Genomic DNA, 21,246 nt, shown 5'->3' with positions numbered 1-21,246 from the left:
GCAGCTAAGAGAAAGAAACAGCTTCATTGTTCTTTCCCTCATTCTTTGTGAGACCCTTTCCGTAGCGAAGGAGACCTCATGTTGGGTTTCGATGCAGGACCTGCGAGGGGGAAATCATCCTCCTGACGTATTTAACAGTAGTCTCTCCATTCCTGAACGTGTCTGTTGTCCAACTTTCCATGTGTTGCACAACTGAGGGGAAATACAACAGGCAATCAGGAGCAAATGCAAACATGTGGGGCTCTTGAGAAATAGTCAGCTGGCGGGACACCAGATGGATGCACACCCACCCCCCTACTCCATTTAGAAGGAGCCTCGTCTCCACGGTGACTGAAGACAAAAAAGGGGCCCTGCTGGCACAGCTGGTCTTCAGCAAACCAACTAAGAGAGAGAGGGGGGAGGAGGAGGAGGAGGAGAAAACAGTGAATGAGTATTCAGATGTACAAACTGAACAGAGGTTGAGGGGGAGAGACGGCATAAGCTGCTGCCAGTGATCGGGTTTGGGAAGTTGTTTGGAGAGAGGCTGGGAGGAGAGAGAGGGAGGGCAAAAAGAGGAGGAGGAGGAAGAGGAGGAGGAGGAGGAGGAGGAAGAGAGGGTGGAGGAGGTACACAAACTCCCTGAGAATAGGAGTTAGTAAGTGGGAGAAAGTGAACACGCACCCACAGGAGGAGCAGTTCACAGTCGTATGAATGCCGATCTGCAGAGAGGGTCAGATTACCTCTGAACAGCCAGTGCTGGTCTTCTCAGTCTGAACTGGATCAGGGCTAATTAAATGAGAAGGAGGCTGAGACCAGCAGGCAAAAGAAACTTCAGAAGAGAGAAAAAACAAAACAAGTGAGAAGAGGAGGAGAGGGTGAAAAGAAGAAGAAGAAGAAGAAGAAGAAGAAGAAGAAGAAGAAGAAGAAGTCATCGTGGGGACGGTTTTATGTAGAGAGCTGAATTTGGGTTCTCCGTGCACGGAGGAGTTGGCATGTGGAAACAGTGACACTCTTAAAGTGAAGCACATTCACTTCAGAGGTAAGATACTGTTTTCTTTTTTACTTATGTTGCTTGCCAATAAATAGTCAGACTTCTTTTTTTTGCATACAAAGGCAATTATCATTTTCAGCAAGGAGAATAAAACTTCTAAGAAGGTATTCCAATCTAGAGGAGCTTGTCTCAGGAGCAAACGCTTATTTACACCACGTTCAAGTTAAAGACTCAACACAAAGAAGTTGTTGTCTTCGTCATCACAGTGACAGTTCTGCAGCCTGTTTTGGTCTCTATGTTCTCTACTTATTACGAAACTTGGTGTGAGTGCAATAAAAAGAAGGCAAGGCAAGGCAAGTTTATTTGTATAGCACATTTCAACAACAAGGCGGTTCAAAGTGCTTCACATAAAACCATTAAAAGCATCAAAACATAATGCAGATTTAAAAACAGTTAAGAAAACAACAAAGAAGGACAAAGACTGGGAGGAGATCACAGAGCAGTGAGGGTCAGCAGAAGAGGTCAGACGTTGTTGAAAAAAAAAATTGTGACAGCATGCCAACCAGAAGAAATAACAACGACAAAAACAACAACTCTGAAATCAACGTGAGGAAGTCAGTCTTGTGGTAACACACACAGCCGACGCTTCCTGAACAAATTGATAACATCGAGGTTCGATTAAATTAATTTAAATGAAGTATTCCTGTTTAATAACAGCATATTTAACCAAAAATGAAGTACAAAGCACATACAACATGAAGATTACATAAGTTGTATGTGTCTACATCTGGTCTATTGATTTATGTGAGGCTACTGTTAATCTTATTGCTCATCGAGTAAGAAAGTAATAATACAATTAACTTTTTTATTTATTTGTATAGCGCTTTAAAAAGTGCTCAAGGCACTTTACATGGTGAAAACAGAAACAATAGAAGCAATAACAATATACACAAGAGAGAATAGAAGTAGGATTGTGGTAGCCTATAGAATAGTATAGTATAGCATATAATTACTACAGGCTATATTAGCCGATGCTAAACTAGCTAAAGCCTTGTGGAAGTACTCCTTCCTAGTGAACTGTTGCCTAGCAACGGCAGGGATTCTGAGGTACAGTAAGACAGTAAGTAACATTAAATTATATTTCCTGATATTTAAAACATTAAATTAGCTATTTGGGATAATTAAACGAACAATTGACATATTTATATATATATATATTTTAGTGACATATTATGTGTCCAGCGGTATATCAATTAACGACCCGTCTGAATTCGGGGCAAGCAACACGTCAAGTGACGTTGACTTTAACGCGAGATCAGTGAAAAGGTGAGACAGGAGGTGAGCCTCCGCTCAAACTACTTTTACTCATTATGTAATTAAAAACGTGGTAAATTAGTGTAATTATTCCAACAACATAACGTCGGTGAAACGAGGCAGTGACGTCAGCTAGTTAGCATAAACCACGGGACAAAACTTCGGTTTACGAGCTGAGCGCAGCCGCAACGTTTAGGACGCCTTTGAGTCACACGTAAACACCGAGATAAAGTGTAATATGAACTATGACTAATCAAGATATAGTTTATATTCTCAAACAAACTGTTGGTTGCCACTCCCTGAAGATGTATTAACAGGCAGAGTGCACTGTGTTTGTTAGGTACGACAGATTCTATGGCAATGTCGTAAAACCATAAGCCTAAAAGGCCTAACATTGTGGCATTATATGGTCTTTGCGTGTTATGCAGTTTTTTCCGGCCAGCCTGTAAACTTAAAAACACTTTTACCAACGTCACTGCATCTGCAGTCGCTGCTCTCACCCTTTGTAGGCCAGCAGAGTACAATTTAGTATGGTAGAGTGCACAGTATTGGTCCGACCGTGACTGATCCGGAGTCTGTTTTAAACGCAGTCCCAGTGCATGAAACACTTGTCCCTTCAGCCCAGAGTTGTTCATCATGGTGGCTGCAATGTCCTCCTGTCCCTGTTGCCACTTCACTGCCCTTTCTGTGGGGATCTCACCCACACACAGCTGCTGCAGTGATGATGACAGGCCCGGGTCTTGAAATACCAGGCCTGAAATAGGCCGCCTTGTTTATAATTATGCTGAACATGCAGGATGGTGGCCCTGAGCGGGGAAATCACACGCAACGTAGGCACACGGTGTATCCAGAACACACGCCTCCGTCCCAACCTAGGTTAATCAGCAGGCTAATGAGGGGTGCTGCTATATAATGAGTGAGTACTCAAAAAGCACATGAAGTATTTGGGGATGAAGGGCATATGTGCTCGCCAACCTTGAGGGGTAATTGCTGGGTGGAAGGATAACATTGCAGGAGCAAAAGGGTGGAGCTGAAGAATGAAAATAACGTCTTCGCTTCCACATTCGGATGTCTTTTCTCAAGCAAGCAGGCCCGCTGTGTCTTTCAGGTGTTGCTGCGCGAGTTCTGTCAACGAAATGGACACGAGAATGAGATTTGACTTCTTGGTGCAGAATAGTTTTCAGAAGGTGTGGGCCAAACTGCAGACTCTCCCACAGGCCAGTTCCCTGGAGCTGGGGGCCTTCTTTGTGATCCTCCTGTTTATTGGTGAGTTTTTTGTCTAATCAGCAAAAAGTGTTTGACGAAGATGCATTTCGCAAATGTTTAATGAAAGAAGCTAAAATATTTGAAGGGGGTGGACTGCAGGGTCATTTGATATTTCTCTGTGGGTTCGTTTCACATCGGACATTTGCAGTTGACCCCCTCCTCTTGTCTCCCCTCTCAGCCACGTTCCTGTTCTTTATCATCATGTCCTGCGCCCACTGCTACTTCTATAGAAAGCCAAAATACCAGGCCTCCAGAGTACAGCCCGTCTGAGGATGAGACAGAGAGCAGACTCCCCAAGTAAATTCAACCTCGGTCCTTTTCCCCCCTTTCTTTCGTGTAACCATCCCACACGCACAGTTACAAAACTGGAAATGCTCTTTCACAGGTTGTTTCTTGGAGGAGAAGGTTGGGGACATGACGTTTCCAGCAACCTGGGATGAAGACTTGGATCCTCATCCGGAGAGCCATGCCACGAGGAATCCTTATAAATCAGCAGAGTGGCATTACTCATCAACATTCATCTCAGACCAGGACAATGAAATACTGTGTGGTGGCCTTTTCCCCAACAACAACAAAAATCTTCCAGTGGAGCGGTGGATCGAGAAGATGCGGCGAGAGAGCGGAGTTGGGTCTGAATGTCGCAGTAACTCAGTGAGCTATTACAAATGAACCGGTTTGCTATCCTGTTAATATTCGAAGGGAATGTGAAAGACAACATGTAAAATGTACAGACATTCCAACTTGTGTATATATAGAAACTTGCCAGTGTAAAAAAGACAGAGCGCCCTCTGCTGGCCAAAATAAGAGCTTATCTTTCTTTTTGGGGGGGTATATGAGCTGTTCATTGTTTGACATACAACTGTTACAGATGTTTTCTTGTTTTATTACATAGTTGTTGATTTTTCTTTGTCTGTTTTTTTTACTGAGGCATTGCAATATTGCATTTGTGGATATAGCTGAAATGTAAAAAAATTTCAATTTATATAAAAAACAAACAAATTTAATACGGACTTCTTTCTTATTACACCATCAACTGTAAAGATTGAACTGTCTGCCAAAGCATCTACTTTGCTCCAAGACGAGCGTTGATCTAAATCCCACCAGTAAAACACTGCACTATTGTATGTATATCTTATCACCAGTCAGTATATTTAGAGTAAACATTAACCCGGGGCAGCTGCTTTTACTTTGCCCTGCCCACACAAAGGCACCGAAGGTGTCAGAAGAGTTGGAGCCACTGGAGTTTTTTACGGAATGCCTCAGCGGTGCACAAACCGGTGGTAAACTGTAATGTTCGGGACGGTTCCAGTGGATCGGAAACCATAGCTAAAACCACCTGCTGTGACACATAGTGCACTCGAGCACTCTCAGGTGTCACCGAGCCTTAAGAGCACCACTCAGCGGGACATGGCCGTGGAGAGGTGAGTTCCCAAACAGGAACTGTGATTAACTTCCGCAGATTTCTGAGGAGCACGCCAATAAAAACATGTCAGCTTTTGAAAAGGAAAGTCAAAAGGAGCTCAGACATTTTATCAGCAGCATATGAAATGGGTTCTCTAACAGCATTGTTAGTGGGCAGTTGATGGCATCCAACAACATTACCTCATCGGTCTAATGTCCAGATTCTCGATTTGAGCTATTATTTTGGTTTCCCTGCGCAGCGTTTCAGAGCAGCGGATCCCCGCAGGGTCGCCCGAGGCCTGGGCGGAATGGTTCCTGCACCGAGTGCACCAGGAGCCGTGGGCGCTGGGCGGTGTGGTGGTAATCGGTGTGTTTGTGCTGGGGATTCTGTTACTGGTCGTCTTCGCTCTGCTATACGGATGCTGCTGCGGCCCAGAGGAGAGACAGAAGAAGAAGAAACAGAAGAAGCGGAAGAAGAAGGGTGGGGTGATCTAACGCTTTGAAGAGAACTGACTCACGCTGTTAAATGACCGTTTGCCAAAATGTATCTTGTCCACTTTTGTTGTTTTGTTTTTTGAGATGTATTGGAGATGGGATCGATTTCTCCGCTGTTTTCCATTTCTGTATTTGTGCCGGGTGACACTATAAAGAGAGTGGGAGCGCGTCAGTGTGATGAAGTCTTCTTATCGTTTAATTTCACATGAATTTACAGTATGTGTTGTCAGTTAGCTTCATCATGAGCTCTTCAGCCACCAGGCTTCAGTATTATGTGGTAGCTCCAAACAATGGCAAGAAGTGATATATCAAAAGGGTCTAGATTTGACTAAAGTATATGAAACAATATTACTTTCCTATAGGCCCATAGTAAAATAACTCTTTATGTCAAATCTATTTTTCAAATAGAATAGTTTGACTTGTTGCACTTGATATGAATTTACTCATTCTCAGTCAAACACTTAAAGTCACACACAATATCAATGATTGTTTATTGTTTCTTTTAATTTGCCTACATAATATATACTCCATGACCTTCAGACAACCTTCTGGAACTTTAGAAAAAGCATACAAATCACTGATTACATGCATTCCAGGGCCACTATATTGCCATGTAGTTACTGCGGCCTGCTTCACACTGAAATGCAGTCAAATGCTGCAGTTAAAACAAAGGTTATAACATACTCCAGCATACAGTCATCAAATCAGTGTCTGCTCAACAGGAAGATGATATGAAAGGCCAAAGTGAAGCAGAAGATGAGGCTGGGTTGGTGCATGGATGGATGTATGGATTTATTTATAAATATGTAACAACAGAAACTGGACAAACAAAGCTAAGCTCAACCAATGGTAACCAATTTGAGAAATTGGTACATATTATTGTCCTTTGGCAACCACTTTTAACATATATAAATAGGGACAGAAAACAGCTAAACATACACCTTACAATAATAAAAATATACAGATATTTGTTACATTAATGATATGGAAAAAATAACCCCAAAATGCTCCTTGTGAGTTGGTGCATTCACGTGAAGAGTTCAACAATCTGTCAACATCAAAATACAAATATGGGAATTAGATCGACAAACAGCCAGGTGATACTGAGAGAAGAACAACAAGGACATGTGTAAAGTCTTGGGAGGAGTATAAGTCCAGCATCTTTGAGCTGGGTGGAACAATATACTGCAAACAAAGCATTTAAAATCCATACACATGACACCTATATGTGTCACGTTTTCATTATTAAGCTGACGTATAACTGCATAGCATCTTAATTACTCAAAATACAAGTAGACTGAAAGTGGCAACTACTTTCAAAGGTAATGTTGACACCTGCAGAACAACTGCGTATTTTATAAAGATATGAGAGTTGTGAGCACGTGTTTTCCTATCAAGTTAATTCTGAGGAGCTTTGGAGCTTCTGAAAAGATGAGTTTTCTCCTCTTGTGTACTCTTTTGAGTGGTTCCTCCCCACACACACATAGAATTTTTTTATTTTGTTTGCGGAGGCTAATTGCGGTGCTTTGGTTGTTTCGGAGAAAATTTAATGCTTAAATGTTGCTCATTTATCAACAACATTAACATTAAAAGAACATTGATGTGTCAAGCTTAACACTTCCCCTTGGTTAGCCACACACGAGGTTTTCAGAGTCGTTTTCAGCGTCGCCAAATAAACTCGAGGACTACATCTCCCAGTGCCGCGCCGTCTCTTACGCGGTACGCTATCACTGACGTGTTTACTCTGCGACCGGGGGTTTATGCGACGCACAAGGCGACGCAGCAATGGCGAGCGGCAAAAAGAGTGCTCTGCTTTCCTCTTTGGCAGACTATGGAGACGATTCGGAGCCCGACTCGGGGTCCGACTCGGAAGAGACGGGTATGTTATATGAAGTGTAATAGTCTCGTTGGTCCTATGTGGCTACGAAACGCTGTGTTATGTTGCTATGCGAGGCTTACCCCGGATGTTCATGTGGGAGCTAACGTTAGCTTCGAGCTAACTTAGCTAGTTTAGAGACAAAGTGTCGAATATATTCAAGATTTCTTTGTAAAAAACAAACAAACATTAACATACGAAGTCCAACAATACAAAGTTATTTCAACGAGGCCTTGTTGGTTTTGTTTTGGTCTTGTTGATGTTACCTGTAACGTAATAATAAGCTTTGAACAACATAACTTAGGTCTTTTGTTTTCCCGTAAAGTTACTGGTTTCACTTCTGGACTCCAAGGCTCACAAAAAGCGTGTAATGTTAGGATTTATTTGTATTATGTGTATTATATATTACTGCCAGATTTATCAATGGAGTATGCTTCGTGGTGTCTTCCTGTGGCCCCGATGAACTGCGAGCTAATGCCTTTTGTAGTTCTCTGACATTTTCTGTCTCCCTCTCTCTCCCGCCCCTCTATATCTCTATCTCACCAGGGGCGCGTGGAAGTGGCCTGGTGTACAGCTACGGGGACGATGACCTGAACCGGACCGAGAATGCAGATACAGATATAAAGGTGTCAGATGAAGAAAGCAGAGAGAGCCACTCGGTCAGTACTTGAGTTCCCCATGTTTTGTGTTGACTATTCAGTTGTATTACACTGATGTTTTGGTTGAACGTTTTATTTAAGTTACAGAACAAGCAGAGCACTGGGTGTATGGTGAAAGAGAATATGATGCTTGTTGACATTGTTCATTATTAGCGGGATGTAATGCTACACATTTGAATCTTCACTGAACTCTGGGAGGAATGAAAAACTTGAGAGGATCGCACCAACCCTGTTTTGAGATCGGCGTGCTTTTGCAAAGAATGTGTAATCATCAACTTGTCTGTGCTCCTAGGGCTGGGCGGAATGGCCAAAAATTCATATCATGGTATTTTGTAAGATTCTGAAACCGGTCTACCGGTTGAACATAGGGCTGTGCGCTATACCGGTTGAACCGGTTTACCGCACAGCCCCTTGACGTTAAACACAGCTGGTACGAGTGCTGCAAAGTATTTAGAAAATCATACAGGTTGGATTTTTTTTCCCATGGTGGTCTTAATCGTAGCAGTCTGTTATTGCATATGACCAGGGCTGTACTTTGTTTTAAAATCAGGGCTATTTTGTTCCACATTGATATTTTTGATTTATTATTGCATTTATAATTGTTAGAGTTGGCTCTCTAGACACACATATCCGAGTTTAATTAAACTTGGACACCAATATCTTTTAACTGTGCCTACATTGAAGGGCAACCTCATTTTCCGATATTTAAGATATAATCAGTGATCCAACTGTAAACAAAGGGGTCCCCTCACTAGAAGTCTAATTCTAGGTTTTTTTATATTAACTCTATTAATCCCCAAAATTTGACAATAATTTAAGTCTAGCAGAAACACAATGCATTTTCTGTGTTTATATATTTGTAATGTGTATATCTTTTGGTTTTGGATTGTTGGTCAGAGAAAACAATACAGGTTTTTAAGGATATCCTCTTGGAAATTACACATGCAGTGACTATTATGACAGAGGACCTACATTTCATGTCATATTTACTTGTAGATCATAACTCTCATATCCTACTTGTACTTTTAAACGCATATAGGTTAACTATAACATGGTTGGTACGGCCTAAGTACCATGTGCCCTCTCTGCATGCCTGCTGAACTGTACACAGAGTGGCCAGACAAATGAAAACCTCACTGTGACGTAATGCCCTGCATTAGTCTTGCAGTAAATACTGCCTTTATGTTGAAGTTGTTTGTGTATTAACTCAATTTATTTATAGCTGAGTCTTTCATGTGTAATTTTTTGTATTGGACTATTATATAGACAGATGTTTTTATATTCAGTCCTTGTCATTTACATATATAAAGTGGCAAAAATATTAGAAACACCATGCAATATAATGTATCAATCCAAAACAACAACAACAACAGCATAACTTTCTCCTCAAGAAAGAAACATATAATTGCAACTCTGACACAGTTGTACAACGCTGGGTTTGAATCTTTCTGGTTGCTTAGTATTGACGGTCCACTTTTACCACGATGTGCAAAGCACCAGTCTTGTTACAGTGCCACTGTAATGCTGTTCAAAAGCTTTGTTTACAGGCGGTTTAGTATTGACCTTTTGTTCCAAGTATGGGGCATGCTCCAAAAGCACAGACTCCTGCCTTAACCTTAATGCAACTCAAGTCTCCTAAATACTAAACACTGTCAAACCCCTTGTGTCCGCGGTTGGTTACACAGGCCTGCTGCTAAAAAAAGTGAGGTCTCAAGTCAAGATGACAGTCAAGACATCTTCAGTGTTATTTTTCAGACTCCAGAAAGCTCCTCCCAGAGTCCTAAGATATTATACAATTGACTATCTGACTAAATTGGTGGACTGCCTTTTTTCACTTTACTTTTGAGCATTCCAAATAAGCATTTGTGGCTTTTTGTGAAAATACTTAAAAGCATCAAAACCCCAGGTGTTTGTAATGTTCCTTTAACTAATACTTTGTAGGATTGGAATCAGTATAAATCATCAAATGGGTTGGACAGTTTTGCAGCCTGTTGCTCGGTGTCATCTGGTCTGTACTGCTTGGCCCCCCCTGCTCTGATCTCATTTTGATCCTTTACTGCATTTTTAACCTTCTGCATTTTTTTTTTTTTTTTTCCAGGAACTGGAAGACTCCGACGAGGGGAGGGACGCAGATGATGTTGAGGTATTTGAACACCCACCTGTTGTGGGATGGATTGGATTTGGGCAAGGGTCCCATTTGTTTTGTGAAGGGGTGGCACATGTAACGCTGTCCTCTCGTGCTATGGGGCGACTGTGGCTAAGTGGTTAGCATGCCCTTCTTTCTTGTCAGAGGGTTGGAGGTTCAGGCCCTGGCTCTGCTAGTCCATGTCGTTGTGTCAAGACACTTAACCCCTAATTGCTCCCTGTTGCTGTGTCTGTGGTGTATAGAGCAACAATGTAAGTCGCTTTGGATAAAAGTGTCAGCTAAATGAAATGTAATGTTATGTAATGAAGGAGCATGGTCACCAGGTGGCGCTGTGGGTTTATGTAATTCAGATGAACGCTCTAATATCAAATAAGTGTAACCAGGTAGCATAATAAAACCAGGTCATGTGCTTAATCTGAGTGTTAAACCTCTTCTTCTGAAGTGAAGGGCTTGAACCTGCACACCATACTAACCACACCCTGTTTGTGCATGGAGCTTCCTGCAAGCACTGTTTGTTACACATCAGTGAGAGTGAGTCACAAACCGGACAAGGAGAAACAATACAAATCGGACAATGTCTACTTTGTCTGAGGCTTTGCTTTACAACCTGTCTTTGATTGATCATAATCTGATAGGCTGTGGTTTTGGGAGAGTTTTATCTTTTCAATATGCCGTGGTGTGAAGCAAAGATTACCGCGCTGGTACTGTATGGGTTTTGTGATATTAAAATTGTGATGCTGCGTGTCATAATGTGATTTCACAATAATACGTGATCGCATATGTGGAGCTTTATTCTCATGAAAGAGAAACAACATTTTAAGGAAAGAACAATGTGGTTTAATTTGAAGAAATCTTATTCAACAATTTATATATTTACGAGGTTGTCATTCAACTGACTGACATCTGTGATATGTATTGTAGCTAGGGCTTGGTGATATGGCAAAAATCTCCTATCTAGACATCGGTAATTTCCGTCACAAGACTCAGGCAATGCAGAGACATTAGGTAATGTTATTAACAAAGCCAAAGAGTACATTTCATTCCTTGTTTTGGTTACAAAGATTTATTCTGCTTTCCGTTTAACTTCTTTCGCTCTCTGGGTAAACTTGCATTATGCTATTTTATCACTAGTATCAGTGGCATAAATGGTCTTAAATTGACAGGCCAAAACCGCATTTGTTAAATGAGAATACATGCTATATCATGATATCATTATCAAAATAGGTAGAGGAAAACGCTGCTGTTTATTCTGGCATCATCTTGGCGAAAGTGTTAGTGACATTCTTATGTCAGCACAATGGGCAATATCAAGATCAGCAAAAATATTCAAGGTCCTATCCATATATCGTACAATAAGTAGATAACATAAACATGATTGAGGTCATCATGTCCATATATCGTACAATAAGTAGATAACATGATTGAGGTCATCATGTCCATATATCGTACAATAAGTAGATAACATGATTGAGGTCATCATGTCCATATATCGTACAATAAGTTGAAAATGGTCAGATTCTGATGTATTAGTTGACAAAATGAGAGTGTGTATATTAGCTCTCATCCTGTCCTCCCACTTTATCTCCCCTTGCCGTTATCTGCTGCTTGTGAATGGCAGTTGGTGTTTTAATACAGTTCTAGCTAACTGTAGATAAGAAGGTCACCACACAATACCTGGATCTTCTTCAACCGGAACGAATGGATTCTCGGCAAATCTCCAACATATTTCTATGGCCTTCTGCCCGGTTACTTTGGGAAAGAGCTTTGTTGCTCATATATTATTTACGGGGGTGTTTGGAAGCGTTTTAGTTTTCTTAGTTAAAATATTGATGCTGAGGGAGTTCTCTGCTGGATTGCGGATAGTGGTTTGTTCTCGGGGCCCTTTGTGAAGTATTTGTCTTGTTGATATAGTTGCCGTTGTATTGTAGTTGGGCATCATAGTGAGCACTAGGGACATCTCCCTTTTAAGCTGAGTCTCGGAGTTCCTGTGTCCAAATGGCCAAGCATCCGCCTCTATGGACGGCAGTATCAGTCCGTCGGTCCACAACTTTGATCCAGATTAGATTTCTGCCAGCAGGCTCTGCTGTCTTTCTGTCTACCCCTCCTCCTCCTCTTCCTCCTTGTGATTTGGCCAACTTCAGGACAATTCTTTGATGTGCCCGGCAGTTGCTAAGTGACGACAAGTGAATACCAGTGCTGTTCCTTTGTGCTGAACCTGTGTTTTGCCCACAGAGCTGGCACAACATGTAGCATATTTCAGAGGCTGTACAAGACTCCTTCTCCTCCTCCTCCTGCAGAGCTCAGGCATTCCCTGGAAGCTGCCTAGATTTACTATTCTGGTTTATATTACGTCTTCAAAACTATTTCAGCGTCCATTCGGTGCAGTCTATTGCATTTAGCATCTGTGATTTGTAGCTTTCAGGTACTTGTGGAATGGGCTTTTGTTTCCAGCTCCACATCTTTCACAAGAACGGGCAGTTCACCCCACCAACCCACTTGTGACCCACTATGTCCAAGCTGGGAACATGGTTTGATAAGATCTTCTACTGGTGCTGTTGATGGTCACATTCTCCTGTCCAAAGATTTTTCTAATATCCCACGTGTCTCACGTCTTCCCCTCTCTTCCCTCCTCTTTTTTTACAGATCCTAGAAGTAGAAAGAAAGGACCCCAATGAGTTAGTTGGTGAGTTAACACACACACACACACACACACACACACACACACACACACACACACACACACACACACACACACACACACACACACACACACACACACACACACACACACACACACATTTGACCAACTCCCCATGTGTTATTGTTTGTGTATCAAAGCACAAATTCCTCTGTGCCACAAAGCTCCATTGTTGTCTGAACATTATAATAATATATAATAATATTATAATATATATATATATATATATATATATATATATATATTACATTACACCATAACCAGCTAATCGTATAGTTAAGGCATATCTATAACCGTATGGAATGACACCCGCTTCTGGATCCGTACGTATGTATAATAAAAAAAAAAGTAGTGCGCGGCGTATTTTATTGTGTCGGTTGGGTGTTGGTGCACTGTGAACATATGACTCACTAACTAGACCAGGGTGAGTTATAAAAGCCTCTTTGTCCACTGGCTGACATGTGGGTTATGACCCAGGAAGCCGGCAGCGGTTAGTGAGTAACGCCTGACCTGCACAGGTGTGTAAGCGGGCGTCCGATCAGACAGGATGTGAGCAATGCAGGGAGCAGCACTTTTTTCCGCACACCGCTCCGAGAGACGCCGCAAACAGCTCCCACTGCCGTTTGTTTATTACAAATGCCCGTATATGCCAGCTGTGCAGATTACGTAACGTTGCACTCCACCTCATCCAAAAATACCACCAGGAAGCGATACAGTAATAGTAGTAAGAGTAGTAATGTGTTTCAGTGAGGAGGGAGCGCTGATGACAATAATCCAAATGAACCTCACAGAGAAATGGTTTTATTTTGAAAGGGAATGCCTCAATGATGTTGGAGATGATGTACTACTACACCCTGTGTAGTAAGTCCATCCATAAAGTGTACTTAAGTAAGAAGCCTTTCTTTTTGGAGGGACAGCACTTGGTGGCTTCGGCCCACGGATCATCACCACTTTTGCAGCCATAGAAAAGAGAGAAGTCTCATAGAAAATGCTCCAGAGCAATGTTTAGTTTTGAAAAAACAGTCCCCCGTTGGCTGTGACTCACAGCCCGGCTTGGCTCCTCTGTGCCGCCTGTCAGTAAATGTCACAGTGGCTCTGGCAAAATGCCGCCCGTCAGCAGGCTGAAGACGGCCCTTTGTCCGCTCACTGAAGACATTGTCCGTCTGTCTGAAAAGTGCCCTGCGGGGCACAGACTGTGACTTTCTGTCTGTTTTTCCTCGAGCACAGATGGTCATTCTACATAATCTTTTCTCTGTCTGTTTAATTGCTCCCCGTCACTGCACGCTTCCTGACGTTCCCCTCGCACTGATCTGAAATTAGAAACAGGGATATTTATCACACTTCGCTGTGATTTATTCCCACTTCTTTTGCTACTGCGGAGGCTGCAGACTTTATTTAGGTGTTTTTAAACGAGAGTTTGTCTTTATATTATCATCTAAATCTCCCGATGTCTGGAGTAGATTAGCGGGCTTCAACGTCGCTGAGCTCCCTGTTGCAGCCACAGCGCGTAATTGTCTGTTCCATGAGAGAGTTCAGTGAAATACCAACCTCACACCTAATGCCTCTGACTCAGCAGACTTGCAATGTCAAGCTTTTTATTGTTAGAGGCTGTGTTATATTCTGCGTTTTTAAAATATGGGTCGTTTAGACCACTTGAATGTATGGAACATTCATCTCCATGTAACTGTATAGCTGCTCATTTTTTCTATTGACTGTTACATGACTGAAAGGGCATGCTGGGTACAGCTCTTAGCTGTGTCACCACATAGGCGCTAAACTAGTTCTCATAAAAGGTCACATTTTACAGGCTTCTTGTTAAAAAAAAAAATCCAATTCTCAATTATTGATATCAATATCTGCCTAAAAATATGTAATTGTTCTACCTAAAAACAACCTACTGGCCACTTTCCACCACAGATTGCTGATCCTCCACAGCGTAAGAGGAGCTGACTCAAATTTTCCTCTTGTGTTTTCTAAGATGGAGTGTTCATCAAGGCTAAGCTAAAAGACAGAAAATGATCTTCTCGTGGCCCCGTCAAGTTTTGACTTGTCGACGATCTGCCAAAGAAAACCAGCAGAGCCAAGCTCCTACACACACACACACACAAACCTACACACAAACCTACACGCACACACAAACCTACACGCACACACAAACCTACACACACACACAAACCTACACACACACACAAACCTACACACACACACAAACCTACACGCACACACAAACCTACACACACAAACGGCACACAGCTTGCAGCACTTATTCAGAGCGTGATTGACGGCTGCTGAATGACTGTAAAGACTATGTGTCTGATTGGGATGTCGGGTGACACTGAAGAATGCCTGGCCCGCAGTCAGAGAAAGCAGAGTGAGGCAAGTCAAGCAGGGAGAGGAAAACAAGGGTTTAAAGGGAGGGATGGAGGAGAGCCTCCCTTCTCCTCACAAGCCCAAACAACTGCCACTCCCTGGCCTGTGAACGTGCACTCCTCATACTGCACTGTAGGGGTGGGAATCACCAGGGGCTGGTATTTCAAAACTTGTAATCCAGATCAGAATGATCCGGATAAACAAATCCCCCTGTCCTCAGCCACGGATCAACCTGATCTATCCCGGTATTTCAAAACTTTGCCGGATTGGATCAGAGTGATCCTGATACCGACAGATTGGGATGCCCAAATCCGTCCTGCCCCCTGGATCACAGACAGGAAACAGGAAATGGAGCGAACATTTTACTGAAAAAAAGGAGAAGCTAGCACAACTATTGTCTCTAAATGTTAGTATAATCTTGGTCAGTGTTGATGCGTCCTAAGACTAGATGAAAGGCAATAATTATATTGAGTTAACAAATTACGTAAATTAGCACAAAGTTGAAAAGAAAAATACGCGTTGATGAAACAGCAGTGAAGCGTAGCTATATCTGTATCAAACAAGGAACTTTGGGAGCAGTTACACTTAGGCTGTTCAAACCTTTACATGTAATCCTGATTTTTAGGATCAAACTGATCCAGATTTCCCACTAAAGTTTTGAAATACTCAACAGCAGTTTTTTTTATCTGGATCAAAGGCAGGATTGGATTCCCGAATCTGAATCTTCAGGATCAGATTTGATTTGAAATACCAGTTTTGGGGATCTGATCAGGATTTAATCCAATCCAGAAGGATTAATCCTGTGGGATCATTTTGAAATACCGGCTTCAGAGGTCCCACGATACGATATTATCACGATACTTAAGTCCCGATACGATATTATCACGATACTGCGATACATTGAGTATTGTGATATATTGCGATTTAATACCTTTTTTCAACCGCAAATTATACTTGGCTTCCGTGTACCGATACAATATCGCCACGCAAACTATCGCGATAATATGCTGTGTTGATATTTCCCCCCACCCTTACCGCACTGCCCTATCAAACCACTGGCATACACATAATGAACAACAAGGATGCTCAGGAATTCGTCAGCAATGTTTATGCCCCTCGTCTGATCAACTGAGTCTGCTCTCTCCAGTGCATAGCCACATCCCCCCTTCCGTTGATTCAGATGCTCAAAACAGGAGTACAGCGAAGTGAAAACACACAAGTCCTCACTTTTTTTTGTCTTTTCTGTCTCCCTGGCCAGCTCTTTTCTCGGAGAAGGTGAGGAACATGTCACCCGACGCCATCAGGATCCCCCCCGAGCCCCCTGGACGCTGCTCTAGCGCACTGCAGGTAGACACGCCTCCACCCACTGTTGTTACGGTTACTCAAACACTTTCACATTGCCACAACGGTCCTCTTGAAGGCTACACTGTTGTATTACACTGCTGGCTTTCACAACGCCACCAAAAGGCCACAGTTGTGTCTGCTCATCAGACCAGAGGGGAGAGTGAGGGTGTGTGAGCGTAGCTCAGGGTGTGTGGGTTTTTCTGCGAGCTTGCTGGAATGGTCCTGGTTGTGTTTTAACATGTCTGCAGGCTTGTTTTGTGTGCTCGAGAACCACTTTCCAGGTAGTACATTTATATTACCAAAGGGTGACGACTGGTTTCATAAGACACACAGTAAACACTCTCTCCTCCCTTTTTGGAGTCGGGAGTTCACCACCACGAGTTCAAGTTTAGAGCTTTTTTTCGGTATTGATGCACTCAAAATAACTCGTTCCTTCACGGCAAGTGAGCAATCTAGTCCCCCCCCACCCCCATTGCTCCTTCCAAGGGGTTTGAAACGCATTCTGGTGGCAACATAAATTCTGAGTCTCTCCCCTGTCATTAAAGCAGCACCCAGTGTCATGTTCTGTCGACTAAGCGTCACCCAGCGCTGCTCTCGGCCCGTCTCACTGCAACCGGGTTTGTCGTTCCTCCGAGGAGCGGAGGCAGGTCGAGACACACAGCTGACTTGGCAAGCGCACAGCTCGGATGAGCAGCTAATGATTCACCTTCACCTGAGCAGCCTGGATATCCCTGCCCCGAGGGACATGGGGGAAACGTGTGCTTCGAAATATGTTTCTCGCAGGTTTATTTTTCTACACTAACGTAAACCACCACTGTTTTTGCGACCGTGCCCCGACCTTGAGGTAGCATTTCCCTTAAAAAAAAAAGAAAACAAACCAAAGTTGCCGCATGAAGAAGTTGAAGTGACGTGGTGCCTCCTAGGACGGAAGTTCAGGGAGATGGTTGGGGTAACAAAGCGTGTTCACTTCCCACCAAAACCTTTTGTTGCTGGTTTTTGTTTCAATAAGCGGGTAAATCCTTGAAGTCCTTGTCTCTCATTGGACACTGATGGGATGGTAAAGTAAGATATAAGGAAACAATGGCCACGAGTCAAAGGAAGCACAACAACAGAAAAAAAAAAAAGATTCTCGACGTACACCTGACTTGAGATCTGTTTTCTTTTATTGACGCTCATAAAGAGAAAAGTGTAATATTTCTCACTGACTCTTCAAAGCCCCCAAACATGGTGACGGTGCCTAAACCTGAGCAGATCGCTATCGCAGTGGTGGCAGATTTAATAACAAGCATCAATCTTCTTTTTTTGTCTTAAACCTCATCATTTGGGTAACAGCAGTCATAGCCTCTACTACGAGCCACATTCCCGCCTTCCATCTAGTTCCATGTTGGCCCTCATTTATCAGCCCTGGCCGCACCTGCCAGCTCCTTGTGGCTCAGCGGAACCTGGTTGTCAAATATTTCCCGACGGTATCAGAAAACCCTTCGACACAATAGCTCCATTCACACTGACGATCATGTACAGCTCTGTTTATTCTGTGACACTGACGGCCAAGTGTTCGGGTGTGGAGGAAACGGCGATCTGCAGTCTGCTCACGTCCTTTGTTGATTCGTTTATTTATTTATTGCAACAGGACAAGATCCATAAGCTGTACGAGAGGAAGCTCCATGGAGATTTTGACACAAACAACCACATCCAGAAAAAGAAAGAATTTAGAAACCCGAGGTACGCACACACGGAGTGCTACATACACCTGATGTCAGAAACACTTTCTGGTGTAAACACTTAAACAGTATATCTACCTACAAACACAACAATGTACCACAAAGTGTCTTATCAGCTTTTTCTTTTTCCTTTTTTTTTAAAAAGCATTTACGAAAAGCTCATTCAGTTCTGCAGCATCGATGAACTGGGAACAAACTACCCGAAGGATATGTTCAATCCTCACGGCTGGTCAGAGGACTCTTACTATGAAGCTCTAGGTAAGCTGCTTTTACTTTGACTTCTCCCTTGCAGCTCAGTTGGAATAAAACTTGACGTGTGTGCGTGTGTGTTCCTTCCAGCCAAAGCCCAGAAAGTGGAGATGGACAAACTGGAGAAAGCCAAGAGGGAGAGGACCAAGGTGAGTCTGACAATCCCAAGAAAAAGCTGTCCGATCTCTTCTCAGTTGCGTCGAGGGCAAGTCTCCACCAGCTTCACTTAATTTCTACTGAACCTCCTACACCAGACACGCGCAGAAAACTGCATTGCCAAGTTCACTGCAGCTCAGGCCCAAACCCGGCAGAGCTTTACAGCTGAGCCGTGCCCATTCGTGTTTTTCACAGTTTTTCTGTCGGAGTGCACTTTAAAAAAAAACAACAACCAAAAAAATCACCTGAGTGTGTCTTTCTTTGCCAGCTATTTTTGCTTTTGGTAGTTATGCTGAATAATCACTCCGGGGTGATACATGCTGCTACGATCAGCAGCATCGTTCCAGCAGCTGCGCCCTAGTTCAGAAACCGGACTTGAACGAACACGTACCCCACAGGAGCTGCTTGATTATTCTCACGGAGACGGAGGGAACGAGTCACCCCACCCCCGCTCTCCCCTTCGTTTGCAAATACTGTCGCCGCCGATGTGCCCCCTTGAGTTGACGAGCAGCAACAGGCTGCGGTTGTTGGGTTTTAAAGGAACATCCAACAGCGCCGGTAAACCGTCTAACGTTCTGTGCGTTTTCACAGATTGAGTTTGTCACAGGGACTAAGAAGGGCGCCATCCCCTCAAGCACAGCCACCTCCACCACCAGCAGCACCGCCACCACCACGGCCACAGGTAAACGTCCGCCCCAGGCGGGGGGCAGGAACTTCTAGTGGGTCATAAGTGAGGATGATTTATACTCCGTTTTTACACCGTTTTTGGGGGGAAATTCTAAAATAATTCTATTCCCCCTTAATGCTAAGGCTATTTGATATTTTTTGTTATTCATATAAACACCACTTGATCATTGCAACTCCTATCCGTAATAATCCTGTCATGATTAAATAGTTCTTATGCTACATTTAAGGAACAGAGATCTATGTTTGACTGTTAAAAAGCAATTTCTCAAACAGACCTTAGGCCCTGTGGAGTTAACTTGATTTTATTAACAATGTAAATAATAATAATTGCATGTTTGCTAGCTAGCGGTCTTTATTTACACTGCCTTGTTGGGGCATAGCTACCTTTCCTACCCCAATTGACCCTTCGCTAAGCCGACCTCTCCAGGTCATGAGTACCGATATTACACAACGTTCCCCCGCGAGCAGCTCCAAATCCACAAAATCAGCCGGACGATGCAGACAATCTGAAACCGTTGCGTGAGAGCCTGTGGAGCGGAGCCGGATAGTTGTCGGACCCTGCTTTTGAGCTTGCTTCCAGGTACGCTATGATTGGCCAACCTGGGTTTGAGGGGCGGGGACTTAGAGAAGGGTCAATCCCGGCGGAATAGTGTGGAAGCCTGACATCGGGATTGGCTCGCCACGTGTCCACGATAATGTGCGTGCACGGCAGAAACTAAACTAAAACGCACAAATGCTCCACAGCGCTCCTAGTGGTCCAAACTCCACTGGGGGCCTTTAACTCGGCATTTTCTCACCGTCGCCCTGTTTACCCTCCTCAGCAGAGGCCCAGAAGCGGAAAAGCAAGTGGGACTCGGCAATCCCCGTGACCCTGGCCCAGCCTGCCCTCATCACCACCACGGCCACCCTGCCGGCCGTAGTCTCCGTGACGACCACCGCCAGCGGCACCAAGACCACCGTCATCTCCGCCGTGGGCACCATCCTGAAGAAGGCGAAGCAGTGATCCGTCTGCCTTTACGTCCGTCAATGAGAGCAAGTGAAGCGATGACCGCGCACGCAGCTGGAAGACCTGTGCTGACCTGTGCTCATTATATATATATATATATATATATATATATATATATATATATATATATATATATATATATATATATATATATATATATATATATATATATATATATATATATATATATATATATATATATGTACCCCCCTCTGCTACACATGGACTGACCTAAAGACTTCACTGCCGTCTTATCTCGGGATTACATCTGCACTGTTGCCTCATGACGCCAAATTTGCAGTTGAGCAAAAAAGATCCTCTATAAAAAAAAAAAAAAACTGAAAGTGTGGCACACGCAGATCTCATGCTTATAAAACATTCATTACTTTTTTCTTTTTTTGTATATATTTGTTGGAAACAGTTGTTCGTTTGTTGAAGAGAACAATGTTTGCATAAAGAAAAAGGGTCCCAAACAGACCTGGTAGATAATATCTGAAAACGTGTATATATTTTCCCATCCATAGTTTTGGTTCTGTATTTCATGCATCCTGCAGCAGTTGTATGTTCTCGGTCGACATTTTAACTTTTTTTCCCATCATTGGCAAATTTACCGACTATAAGGCAAGATATGTTTTACACTTGTAAATATGTATTGATGATAAGGGGAATAAATGGATCAGATGTCTTTTCAGTTGGCCAGATTTTTCATGCCAGATGAGGACCCTAAAAAATCTCCTGTTTCACCGTTTTTATTAAAGGTTTACGTGAAATGAAGACTGCAGGCGGACTGAAGAATCTCTCTCGCTCTCTCTCTCACACTCTCGCTCTCTCACTCACTCACTCACACACACACACACACACGTTGGTCTTTCCTCTACAGGGAATGCA

The 21,246-nt window shown here is 43.1% G+C and overlaps 1 protein-coding gene and 1 long non-coding RNA gene across 2 annotated transcripts; both read left to right on the top strand.

Moving 5' to 3' along the window:
• The first annotated feature begins 642 nt into the window (after window positions 1–642).
• On the top strand, window positions 643–4,548 carry LOC306733067. Its single transcript, XR_013770937.1, has 4 exons — window positions 643–1,018; window positions 3,393–3,550; window positions 3,729–3,847; window positions 3,936–4,548. It is a non-coding gene; the product is annotated as an uncharacterized lncRNA (long non-coding RNA).
• Window positions 4,549–7,221: 2,673 nt separating this feature from the next.
• Window positions 7,222–20,433, top strand: sap30bp (SAP30 binding protein). The gene is made up of 10 exons (XM_079236329.1): window positions 7,222–7,325; window positions 7,869–7,981; window positions 10,080–10,124; window positions 12,771–12,810; window positions 16,454–16,542; window positions 18,170–18,261; window positions 18,406–18,518; window positions 18,600–18,658; window positions 19,257–19,347; window positions 20,174–20,433. The coding sequence occupies exons 1-10, from the start codon at window positions 7,232–7,234 to the stop codon at window positions 20,353–20,355; spliced, it is 918 nt and encodes a 305-aa protein (XP_079092455.1). The 5' UTR covers window positions 7,222–7,231; the 3' UTR covers window positions 20,356–20,433.
• The last annotated feature ends 813 nt before the right edge of the window (window positions 20,434–21,246 follow it).

The sequence above is a fragment of the Taurulus bubalis genome (genome assembly GCF_910589615.1).
Source record: "Taurulus bubalis genome assembly, chromosome: 2".
In the NCBI taxonomy this organism is placed as follows: domain Eukaryota; kingdom Metazoa; phylum Chordata; class Actinopteri; order Perciformes; family Cottidae; genus Taurulus; species Taurulus bubalis.
This window is presented reverse-complemented; position numbering and strand designations above follow the sequence as displayed.

What these genes read in the sequence shown, in the direction of transcription:
- sap30bp (XM_079236329.1), top strand. Translation starts at nt 7,232, where the DNA reads ATGGCGAGCGGCAAAAAGAGTGCTCTGCTTTCCTCTTTGGCAGACTAT. An exon ending in GGACCCCAATGAGTTAGTTG is followed by an intron (nt 12,811 to 16,453) that starts GTGAGTTAACAC and finishes CTCCCTGGCCAG; the next exon opens with CTCTTTTCTCGGAGAAGGTG. An exon ending in CGCCACCACCACGGCCACAG is followed by an intron (nt 19,348 to 20,173) that starts GTAAACGTCCGC and finishes TACCCTCCTCAG; the next exon opens with CAGAGGCCCAGAAGCGGAAA.